The sequence below is a fragment of the Maniola jurtina genome, chromosome 15 (genome assembly GCF_905333055.1).
Source record: "Maniola jurtina chromosome 15, ilManJurt1.1, whole genome shotgun sequence".
NCBI lineage: Eukaryota > Metazoa > Arthropoda > Insecta > Lepidoptera > Nymphalidae > Maniola > Maniola jurtina.
Genome location: NC_060043.1, coordinates 8,598,691 through 8,611,140, shown reverse-complemented (window position 1 = coordinate 8,611,140; position 12,450 = coordinate 8,598,691). Strand labels below are relative to the sequence as shown.

General features: G+C 40.0%; 1 protein-coding gene across 7 annotated transcripts; it reads right to left on the bottom strand.

Annotated features, from left to right (window-relative positions):
* Window positions 1-167: 167 nt before the first annotated feature.
* Window positions 168-11,959, bottom strand: LOC123872654 (zinc finger protein 497). 7 transcript variants are annotated; one of them, XM_045917072.1, is made up of 18 exons: window positions 11,717-11,959; window positions 11,319-11,385; window positions 11,015-11,197; window positions 10,587-10,658; window positions 9,732-9,907; window positions 8,982-9,069; window positions 7,995-8,208; window positions 7,493-7,569; window positions 6,362-6,586; window positions 5,855-6,002; window positions 5,298-5,466; window positions 5,018-5,155; window positions 4,271-4,347; window positions 3,775-3,912; window positions 3,136-3,243; window positions 2,652-2,767; window positions 2,012-2,335; window positions 168-1,760 (listed from the first exon to the last, which is right to left on the bottom strand). In XM_045917072.1, the coding sequence occupies exons 3-18, from the start codon at window positions 11,081-11,083 to the stop codon at window positions 1,575-1,577; spliced, it is 2,325 nt and encodes a 774-aa protein (XP_045773028.1). In that variant the 5' UTR covers window positions 11,084-11,197; window positions 11,319-11,385; window positions 11,717-11,959; the 3' UTR covers window positions 168-1,574. The 7 variants fall into 7 exon arrangements, with proteins under 7 accessions (XP_045773028.1, XP_045773031.1, XP_045773032.1 ...); XM_045917075.1 differs by having other exon boundaries at window positions 11,817-11,959; XM_045917076.1 differs by having other exon boundaries at window positions 11,319-11,357; window positions 11,817-11,959.
* Between the last annotated feature and the right edge of the window lie 491 nt (window positions 11,960-12,450).

The following is a 12,450-nucleotide window of genomic DNA, read 5'->3' as shown; positions in this document are numbered from 1 at the left end:
AATGTAGGTTACATTATATGAATACTTTACAATTCTTCAGAATTACAATAATAGAGTTAGAATCAAAAATAAAATCAAATAGATTTTTTCAAAAACAAAAACAACACATACTTATGTAAGGTATTAATGGACTCCCCTAATTATAACACCATTAAAATGACACAAAATATTTTCAAGGACTTTATTAATTAATATAATACATTTATATACAATTCTATCTAAAGCAATTGACACCTGGCTTGAATAAATTACATACTAATTTACAGTCTGAAAGTTACCAAGTACTTATACACCATAATACAAATATAATTCACATACATGTAATAATAAAATTTCAATGTCGGAACGTGGTTTTTATTCAGTGTAGGATTGTGTAAATATTTATTATTAAAATACCTATACACTATACAATATATTTATACAATTGCATTCATATTGTAAAAAATTATAACTGTATCCTATAATTTTACACTCATTACAATACAATGCAACACTAGTGACCTGTAATTACAACAAAATTGTTTCATACATCAGAATTCAAGAGCATGTAAGAGTCAGTTGTTAAAATGGATATATTTACATCTTCAAGTTGACTCCATAATACCATATGTAAGTAGTAGATACTTCGATTTAAATCTCATCATTTACTGAAAAAATTATTTAAAATTTAAATTAATTTTTGATTAAAGGTCACTTTGTTGCAAAGGATTGGGTGAAACATAATCTTTGGCTGCCAAAACTGGTGTAGCCCTATTCGAAATGCTACATGGGAATGATAAAACCGAAGGCTACCCATATGGGAGGTTCCATCTAAGCCATGATACAAATCTAGCAAAATTCCGTACAATGTCCAAGAATTGCTGTCGGAAAACCACATTTCACTAAATTTATTCTTGGCCTAAGAGTACACAATTTCAACGTTCGTCATATATAACTCCTCTAATTTTTTGACTGAATGGTGAAAATCGAGCCAGCAAGTACCATCCGTATATCGTTAGCGAGCGACTTCAGTCTTTCGATGAATCATTTCGCACATAAGCTAAGCACGAAGCAAACGAAGGTTACTTGATGTCTTATATCGAAGCACATCACGCAAATATGACTCCTGCCCGGTTAGCATGGGCAGTAGATCTACTGCCCTTGCTAGCCGGGCTGGCGATGTGTGTGGCCACACCACTAGACACGAAAAAATATCAGAAGTTTCCGATCTTTAGGGCGCACGCCCGCCTGTGGTTTTCTCTAGCACAAAAGTATCTTAGGGCGAGAACACACTCACTTGTACTTTTTCGATATTGATAATTTTGGAAGCGATGTTAAAATCGCTGCCCAGCAGTTGGCACTTTTCGCATTTTTTCATAAGTCTTTAAGCGCATGCCACATTATATTCTGTAGCTCTTGCATCATATCCGGCACGAGAAGCATATTAGCGCGGGAACTCAAATAAATCTCGCACTTTTCGATACTTATAATATTGGAAGTGATGTAACATCGCGAAACGTCGGTTGGTTCAACAAAGTTCGCAAGTCTCCTCATGGTGTTTAGGGTGCCCGCCGCGGCCGTAGGTTTCTCTTACGTCATATATGTACGGGCACGTGTAGGAGGAGCGCGTCTCGTCGTGGGAATTCCATAGAGCACATCTCGCACTTAAAGGCCCCGGGTTCCGCAGAGGGTGTGGGCTCCGCGGGCGGCGGGGAGGGGGACTGCGGCCCGATCGCTTTAAGATCGTCTGCGGGGTGCCGGGGCGGTCTGCGATTCCGCGCCTGTGATAAGAAACAACAAATTAATTTTTCATAGCAAGTTTCAGTCGAGATTGGCCTGATTTGGAGTTGGTGTCACATAAGTCATGTGAACAGGCAGTGGAGGGTATGGGTCTGCGCACGTGTATTGCTCTTACTTACAGCCTGGAACGAAACGTTGACTCACGAGCTAATGCGCGACGCAAACCAAAAGGGCTTGCCACCATCCGGGAAGGGGATAATTCCTCTTACTTCTATTAAAGTTTGCATCGTACCTGCTTAGCCTTAGAGCGAGGTTCCTCGGTGTGTATCATCTTGGGGCGCGGCGGGGGCGCAACGGGCGCTCGCCGCCTCCGCCGCCGCGGCAGCGGGGACAAGCGGGGGACGGGCGGCGCGCGGGGGGGACGACCGGCGCGAGTGGGCCGCGGCGAGAGGGAGGGGGAGCGGGACTCTGTCCGCGAGGGGGAGTGCGAGCGGGTGGGGGAGGGGGCGGGGGAAGGGGTGCGCACCGGCGAGGGGGACGCGCGGTTCCAGTTGAGGGGCGAGGGCGACTCTTCAGTTTTGATTTTCCGCCGCCGCTTGTACTTTCTCGGTCCGTTCTGTTTGAAGAATTGTATATGTATATACATATTATGAGGGTAAAGTACATTCTATTTTATTCCGATAAATATTAGTTTATTGCTGATAACAAATTACGATAAGGTCGCAAAAACCACACTCATGACTCAACACATTTATAAGTTGAGGAAGAAAAATTCATAAGTTAACCATCAAAATTAACTAAAAATCATACAACTAAAAACTGCGGTTCACATTGCTCTTTGCATCTTTGTGGTCCCTCGAGCCAGATAGATAAATAATTAATCGATATTTTATGTTCAGAGTCTAAATTAAACTGTCCAAGTAAACACTAACTTGAGGTTGTCTCTTCAAGGCGGTGTTCTCATCGCAATGCTGAATGAGATGCTGCACCAGCTCCGCGCTCGAGTGCAGCGGCCGCCCGCACACCACGCACACGTATTGGTAACCACCTACAAACATTATAAATATAACAATTTACTTAATTTACTAATTAGTAATTACATTCCAAACATTAATAATTGCTGTTTCATTTATTCTATTTACTACAACTAACTACTATTCGCTGATGGTTCCTTTGCCCCCAACACAGGCACAGGGAGGAACAAAAATCAAATCGAGCGAAATGTCGGTAAAATACCTGAGTACGGAACCCTCGGTGCGCGAGTCTGACTCGCACTTGGTCGGTTTTTTTTTGTTTCTACACGTGCATGTATGTATGAAGTAGGGCCAGTATAACAAAAGAAATTAGAAATCAAAGCATGAAGTTCACCCAGACTTAATGCTTTGATGATAATAACAAAGAGATTGGAGGGCTGACCGTTGGCGCGGCGGTCGGGCGCGGAGTGGTGCGAGCGCACGTGCTCGCGCAGCACCACGCGCTGGTTGAACGCGCGCGGACACACCGCGCACGCGTACGGCTTCTCGCCTGCAACCAAACAAAATGTTGCATCATAAACAAAAAGATTCTGACGAATTGAGAACCTTTTGAAGTCGGTTAAAAATAAACATATCACTTCAGTTGGGGCAGCAACAATTTTTATTATTTTATTAGTTTAAGTAAAAAGTAATTTTGCACGCCACGATTGGCAGGATAATATTATGTGGATGATTAATTGTTAAAACCCACGTAAATAATATGCTTGCATTTGCTGGCAATTTTTTTTTCTAATATATCTCTATCTGCTTTCAAGCCATAATCAGATTTTGGGTAAATGTGAGTTTAAAATTTATGAGTTTATGGGGCATTCCAGTAAATATCCTCCCCTTTCGTGTTGTAGATTATCACATTTAGGTAGGAGTGACCGTTCATACGTAAAAAAGCGTTGACGAGTGAACATACACTTGGGAATACATTTGTTCTATTTAGACGCTTTTTTAACGGACGTTAAAAAGCTCTAATGTAAATGAGGTTTAAATCTATAAACAAATAAATAAAAAAATAAAAATGTGTACTGACCAGTATGAATCCTTTCATGCTTGCGCAGTGTGCCGCCGTCCGCGAAGGCCTTCCAACAAAACCGACACGCGTACGGGCGTTCCCCCGTGTGAATACGGACGTGAATCTGTTGGGAGCTTCGAGATCCAAACACTTTGCCTGAAACAAGATTTTTTATTTTTTACTAGATAATGTCCGCGACTTCGTCCGCGTGGATTTAGGTTTATTAAAAATGCCGTGGGAACTCTGATTTTCCGGGATACGGGGAACTACTATGGTAGCTTAATTAAACCCATACCCTTGGTCGGTTTCTATATGGCATACTTTTTTCCTCTTTCATTTGACATCCCACCCGATACTATGGCAAAAAAATTTCAAGAGCCCTCCATTTTTTTTAATGTAAAAATGATCCGTAGCTCCGTTGCGACGTGATTGAAGAATAAACAAACACACTTTCGCATTTGTAACATGGGAAGTGATAATAAATAATATCAAAATATCAAATATCTTTACTTACCACACTCTCTACACGGGAATTGTCTAGAACCACTATTCGACGACGTGTTATTTCGCCCTCGGGCTGTTCGCTTCAACCTGTGACAAAATTATTACCATTAAACATAAGTGTCTGGCGGTGACATGAGCTTCGGTTTGCCATTTAGATAGTCCGTACGGACATATAGACAGTTGCATCTCGAAACTTCTATATATAGTGCTCATTCCCAAACGCTCCATTACTGCGATTCAGATTTGCGTGTTCTACTTTGACTTCCGATTAAGTTACCCGTGCTGCCATCTAGTGCGTGTGTCGTGAGTAATTAGGCTTGGGTTCGTGTATCGAGTGATTATTGATTGATTTCTTCGTATGAGTTAGAAGCGACATCTGCTTGCGAATGCGGAGACCGTCACGATCACGTTTATTAAATAAGGCAAACAAAAAAGTACAACAATTTTGGCAGAAAAATTAGGCAGCTCATTCAAATTCAAAATATTTTTATTCAATTAGACTTTCGCAAGTACTTTTGAATCGTCAAGAGCATCTACCACTGGTTCGGAATACCTTTCCTACCGAGAAGAACCAGCAAGGAACTCGGCGGTTGCTCTTTGCAAAGATTTGATATACAATATTATGCCATGTAAAAAAGTAATTGAAGGCCCGCGTATTGCATTCGTTCATGAATTATGACTTTATGAGATTCAGAACATACAAATGGACGCACAGTGCAAGTTCAGCGAAGTAGGCTCGGAGCTCGGTCAAGTATACCTGTTGTTGGTGCGCGGCCGCTCCGCGTGCCTCTCCGCATGCGCCAGCAGCTGCAGCGCGTCCGTGCAGCTCTCGCCGCACACGTCGCACGTGTGCTCCTGCTCCCACGCGCTGCTCGTGCTGTCGTGCCGCTTGTAACTGCACACAAAGTATACTTCTACACTAATGATAACACCTCGTGATGTGCCATTGAAGCCTCTCTGATTGATTTTGGACCTTTTTGAGGCGGAGCAAGCTTATAAGCGTTTCTAGTTTGCGAAATTTGAACACGAAAACAAACCTGTGCGCGGCGGCCACGTGTCGTCGCAGCAGGTCTGCGCGCTGGAAGGCCACGCCGCAGTCGCCGCAGAACAGCTCGGGCCCGCGCACGTCCACCGCGCGCTCCCGCTCGCGCTCGCGCTCGCTGCCGCTGTGCGCTACCGGGGACAGCCTGAACTCCATATCGTCACCTATACAAGAAATAGACAGTACCTTTTTAGTATTTACCCATTCCTACTTCCCATACATACTAACTCGCGAACTATAATAAATTGACCATCAACAACACAAAAACACCACTCTACGACAAAAAAAAATTGTTTCACTACAAGAAGTTTTTATTATGAAACGAAAATTGTGGAAGAATAACTTGCATTTGTCCAGTTTCTAAAGAGAATTTTTTAATGGAATTTTGGATGGGGACGTAAATAGCACCAGTGCTAGTTAGTGTAAGCAGATTATTTATCAAAAATAATCGACTTTTGTATTCTCTATCTCACACTCTCTTATAGGAAACGCATTTTATTATCGGCCATAAGAGTGAGCGAGATACATTTGTTTGTGATTGTCACCACTCACCCGAGTTGTCCTCGTAGACGAGGTCGGTTCGCGGCGCGACAGGCGGCAGGTTCGGGTGGCGCGAGGCACGGTGTGCGCGCAGCGCCTCACGCGACCAGCACAGCTCGCCGCACTCGCCGCAATCCACGGGCGAGTCCCCGCCGTGTATCTGCGACAACAATCCTTTTGTTAAACAGGTGGGAAATCCCAACATTCTTACTGTTACGCTACTTAAGTCCCGACTTACGAATAATCTAAGGAAGTATTTGAAATCAAGCTTAAAAGGCACCATGGACAACTTACCTTGGTAGACGGAGCTTAAAAATATACCACGCAGCGTATTGACAATCTTGAGCGATACCAATATGACTTTGAAACTACGAAAATGTTCAATGTTGACAGAGTGTGAATGTATGTACTACGTAGGCGACTACAGCGCCTTCTCCCGGGTGAGGCCGATTCTGCAGTGGTGGCACACAAAGGGGTGTGAGTAAGAACTTTCTAGAAACGAATAGTTATGGAACTCACCCTCGCATGCGACTGCAAGGCCTTCTCTCGGGCAAAGCCGACCCCGCAGTGGCGGCACACGAAGGGGCGCGTGGGGTCGGTGGGCGGCGGCGCGGGCGGCGAGGGCGAGGGTGACGGCGGGGAGGGCGGCGCGGGCGCGGGCGAGGGCGCCGCCTTGTTGGGCTCGCGGCCGCGGCGCGACCACTGCTGCGTGCGCGCCGACGTCATGTGCTCCCAGACGCCGTTCTGCGCAACATATATAGATACTATGTTATGCGACGGATAAGATCCGAACCAGCGCCTCCGCTAGTTTGACAGCGGGTGTTACGATCACAATCACCTCTGATTGGCCGACACTCTCTCACTATGGGCGAAAATGCATTCTTGCAGCAAAAATACCATAAACTCGACAAATCACAACAAAATGGGCTTGTAACAATGATTGAGGCAGTTTTCCCATAATCGATCAGCAAAAGAATCACACTCCTCAGTTGACATGTAATTTAGTTGTATACTTATTAATAAATTATTATCTAACAAATTACTGTTACACTGGCCTGTGTATGTACCCTATTTTTGTCTATTACCGAAATCATGATGCTGATAGTGTCCTCGGCGTAGCGCCAACAACGTCTCTTGATTATGTCTGGAGTTCTAACATGTTGCGTGAAATCTAATGTGACTAGCAAAGCCAAACTTTGTCCTGAAGACGGGGTCATAAAGAGCATCACAGAGTCCAGTAATAAAGGATTTGACCAAGCTTTACAGATCTGGTCAGGTCTGGTATTAGTCCTGCGCACACCAAAGTCTAGGTCTTGTTCTGTACCAGAATGTACAACAGTACGACAGCAAAGACAGGGTTATATTTTTGATGACTGTTGCCATATACAATTTCACATAATTACCGAAAAACACTGAAATCAACTACATGGTTGTTTATTTCGTTCTTATCAAAAACAGGAAAAATTAGTTTTAAACAATAAAAAATGATAAAAACTGGCGTAGCTTGGCGCATGTGAAACGTACTGGCGAAAAGTTTTATACTAGCTATGATACTACTAATAATAAAATTACTACTTTAGGAAAACAATACCTAAATGTATTTATCTAGAATCCAGATACCTGGATTTATAAAATTGAAAAATATTTTACCTCGACTGGTTCTGGATTCTTTTTCCGTCTGCCTCTCTTTTTCTTAGTTTTAAGCACTTGAGGAGCAACTATTTCTTCTGCAAACAAAAGAGTATGTATTGAGTAGCAGTATACAATCAGTTGATTTATATTTATTCCACAATTTTTAATTATAGAAAGCTTGATTGTTTAAGTTTACTACAGATGTCTCCATCATAATTCTGTCGTCAATTATTAAAAAAGGCAGTTTATGGTAGGGGGGATAACACTTAGCATGTGGGGTATCATTGTATAGAGCGAAGCCAGACTCGCACTTGGCTGGTTCTATTATAATTGTTTAGTTCAATGGCGTGCACCTTGAGGTGGTTCATAAGATCGCATCTTCGCACGTAGCGCACGCCACACAGGAGTATTTTCCCCCTAATCGCTCACTTACCATAATCCACCATGTCAGGCGTATCGGGCACTATGGCGTGAATCCTGAGGTGGATAGGAGTATATTTCCATGTAATCGTTCACTTACCATAATCCATCATGTCGGGCGTGTCAGGCACCATGGCGTGCACCTTGAGGTGGTTCATGAGGTCGCACTTGCGCACGTAGCGCACGCCGCACAGGTTGCAGGCGTGCGGCCGGTCGTTCTGGTGCGCCACCATGTGGTTCATGAGCGCGGCCTTCTTGCGGAACCGACGCGAGCAGAAGTCGCACGGCCACGGCCGCATTGCTGTGTACTCATCCTAATACATAAGATTATTATGTATTATTTTATTGTTAACAACCATTGATTTTTTAAATCTTAAATAAATCAATCTTTTAAAGCTGATGATTTTTGTCAGCCCTAGCACAGACTACAGACTATTTGGGCTGCATATTGGAAACAGCAGTCTGTGTTTACCTAGTGCTTTGATCTACAAAATTTGGTGTAAAACATTCACTTTTCACTAAGTCTGTAATTAAATAAATAAAACTAAAAAAACAAAAAATTGGTTGTCTGTAAAGTCGGTTTACTGACAACAAAGGTTGAACTTGACAACAAAGGCCGATTGTGCTTCTTTGTCGCTCGTTCCGCGCTCTCGCTTGCACTTCAAGCCTTACATGGAACGCCTCAGAGCGAGGTAACGCCGCATGAGTCATGTTTTTTCGTGCGTGCAGCCGGCTCTATCGAATTATAAGACGTTGTCACGTCAAAAAAAATATTGGTTTTGCCGATAGATAAATACATAAACTATGGGCTTCATAAGAAAACTCTGGGTCAGTGGGCGATGGAGAGAGCTATATGCTTGGAGTTTCGCTATGTGATCAAATTAGAAGCGAGGAGATCTCTAGGAGAACTAGAGTAACGGACATAGCACAGCGGGTTGCGAAGCTGGAATGGCGGTTTCGCACCGGAAAGGGCAACTCTGAAAAAGCTCCCACCAAGCTGACAAAGAACAACAAAGTCCCTACAAGAGACCTATATCCAGTAGTGGATATCTATCAGTTGATGATGATGATGATGAAATATACATACTTGGTCTGTTGGTAGTGGTACATCAATGTCGTTTTCAATTTTAACATCTTGAACAGGATTTGCTAAATGTTCTAAAGGCACTTCAACTCTGAAACAAACAATATTTTGTTTTATTCTTAATTTACAGAGAGATTATTAATATTTGCAGGTATTGGGAAATGAACCTGACACCTGAGAAAAAAATCTGCCTTATAAGAAATAGGAATGGAACTTCAGAGCATATTCATGTTGAAAGAGTGAGCACAATAAGTGAGAGTAAATTTTTGTCTAAAACTGTGCATTCGTTGTATGTTTTTACTCCTTTACCCCAATTAAGCTGACATTTGGAATGGAGATAGCTTAGACCCTGAATAAAACATGGCCATTTTTAATTCCTGATAATCAAAGAGGTCCCTGGGATTTTTCAAAAACCTAACTCCATGCAGACTATGTTGCAGTCATCATTAGCTTGGAATAAATCGCAAGCAGCCTTGCAACCGCATCTTACAGATGACGTGAACATGCACTAGGGCGATGGTGATATAGGACCCGAGTGTTCTGTAGTGCTAATAAGCATTTGCTTTCCATATATTGGGCAAATGTATTGGCCAATATATGGAAAGGTACTGGCCAATATACACCAAGTGAACGTACTACCTTAAACCCTGCATAGTTTCTTGTATTAAAACTTTCAGGAGCCAAGTTAAGCACACACTTTTTGTAATCCATACATTGCGATTTGTCAGTTGTAAGATCTCATACAAAACTCACCTTTCCTGCCCACCTGATAGAACCCAGTCATCAGTGATGACTTCCTCTGTGACACATTCTACATTAGGGTCCTCAGCCAACTCAGCACTCTCTGTATAGCTAACTACATCTTGAGACAGAAACATCAGATTCTCTGCTGCCATTTGATCTGTGTGTGCTATTATTTCTTCAGAAGTCTGTTGAAAAAGAAACGGTGATTATTACACTCTTCTTATCCACTCTTTATACTATCTTTCTTTATCTACACCTATACTAGTAGTTAATTTATAAAATAATGATGAACTAAACCAGTTAATCAACCTGTAACATTGGGATGTACATATATACTGTTTAATAGACAATAGACATTATTATTTTCTTACTAGACATTGATTTTGCAGATCAAGAGATCTATGCAAACTTCTAATCTAGATTTTTTAGTACTGAATTGCCTTTAATATATATAAATTAGTCTGGATCATTAAGCTTTTAGTAGAATAACTAGAATATTTTTTTACAATGAAGCCTAGGATCTAACACCTAAATGATTTTTGTCTTTATAGTACATAATAATAATACGACTAGCTTATCACACTAATATTATAAAGGCGAAAGTTTGTATGTGTGTGTGTGTGTGTGTATGTTTGTTACTCCTTCACGCAAAAACTACTGGACAGATTTGGCTGAAATTTGGAATGGAGATAGATAATATCCAGGATTAGCACATAGGCTACTTTTTATCCCGGAAAATCAAAGAGTTCCCACGGGATTTCAAGAAACCTAAATCCACGCGGACAAAGTCGCGGGCATCATCTAGTGCTTTATAAATCTTACAACATTTTCAGGTTAATTGAAGATGATTGAATGAATACACACCATATTACCATAAGATTCATGCTGTACATTTTCAATACCACATATAACTTCTTCGCTTGCCACTGTATTAGACTGAAATAAACAGTTCGTCATATTGTTATTAATGAAATTCTGTAAATTAAGGTTATTCAAGTTCTGAATAAATTGTAATATAAATATGAATTATAAAATGTATTTATATCTTTAACTAGCTTTTCCCAGTGACTTCATTCATACTGGAAGCTTTCTAATGGTGACAGAATAATTATTAAAATTGGTTCAGTACTTTCAGAGTTAATCGAATACAAAAATCCAAACAAATCTTTTCTCTTTTAACTTCCCATCAAAAAATCGAAAGTCACAACACCTTTTAGTATGGAAGTTTTTTGATATTATTTAATGAGAAGTCATACATGTTTGTAAATTGAGTTACGAAAATTGTAACCAACCTTTTCTTCTTCCCACTGCAGATTGAACTCTTCTGCTTCCATTTTGATTTCGTTTTTTATTATATCCATTTATTTACACTATTATTTTTATAGGAAACTAGTCTAGTGATTATATTGTAGATTGGGTAATTAACCGACAATTTGTATATATTATACACTATACATTATGTGCCCTACACTTTTCTGTAAATATTATACATAATGCTTAGAAAAAAGAAATATTATTTGAATCATAAAATACATATTTTCCACATTACTAAGATCCAATCTACTTTAAAACCACAAAGACCAGTTAAATATTCACATATTCCGAGTTATCCTAGCGAGGTAAATCGATTCAAGACTGTCAACAAAATTTACTAATCAATCATCTGGAATCAAAACATCAACATAACCTTAACTAGGTATCTAAACATTGTTAGTTTCACATTAATGTTTTGTATGTGACAAAATAGTCTGCAAGTCACAAATCAGAAGCTCGACGGGAGGGGCCCAGCAAACTTTAATTACAAATGCAAAGGCCTAACAAAAATGGTGTCAGAGCCAAGAAAATAAAATGATTAGGTTACATGTCAAACTAAAAGGTTAAGATGTACACCAACTCTCAATCAATATAACTTTTCTAATACGCTAAAATTATGAAAGAAATATGGAGTAAGAAATTATATTGATCACTAAAATAATTACAGATACGTCGTATACCTATACGTTTACATGACGCAATCACAGAACTTATCAATAGTTCAACATGGATGAAAACACAATATAACCAAAATCCGGTTTTAGGTTTGATTTTACTTACTGTATATTTGATACTATAAAAGGATATCAATTTTTATTGTTATAACAACTTTTGGAAAGCGAATATTTGTAAAATTTGGTTATAGGGCAAATGGCTATCTTGAACAATTCTTCACTTATGTTGCCAGGTTCTAATTTCAATTTACCCCATGTTGTTTTAATTTACCTGACTTAATTGGAAAAAATATATAAGTGAAAAGTAACTAACAAAACCTTAACTAGGTACCTATCTATTTTTATTAGTTACAAATCATTGACTGGACTTGTGAACTTTTGTAATGCATTACAATTTTACTATAAAATTGTAGGGGAATTACAAATCTTTCTCGCACATAATAATTATATACCTATACTTATTATCTACTGTTATGAAATCTCACTATTTCATGATCTGGAGGAACTTTGTGCGTAATTTAAATGCCACATATGATTCAAAATACAGTGAATATTTTCATTTTTTAATCTTAACCAGTCAATGATTTGTAATTAATCTTATAAAAATATCCCAAAAGAATTGAATGTAGGTACCCCAAAAATTTTACAGGAAACACTTGTATCTCAAAGTTTATTTGAATAAAAATCTGTCTATTTCTATCACCCTTCGTCGTATACACCCCAAATTATTCGTTGTATAT

Bases quoted from the DNA above. Each gene is read 5' to 3' on its own strand.
- LOC123872654 (XM_045917072.1), bottom strand. From the start codon at position 11,083: ATGGATATAATAAAAAACGAAATCAAAATGGAAGCAGAAGAGTTCAAT. The intron at 10,659-11,014 runs GTTGGTTACAAT...TGTTTATTTCAG, and splicing joins TGCAGTGGGAAGAAGAAAAG to TCTAATACAGTGGCAAGCGA. The intron at 5,156-5,297 runs GTTTGTTTTCGT...CTTTGTGTGCAG, and splicing joins CACGTGGCCGCCGCGCACAG to TTACAAGCGGCACGACAGCA.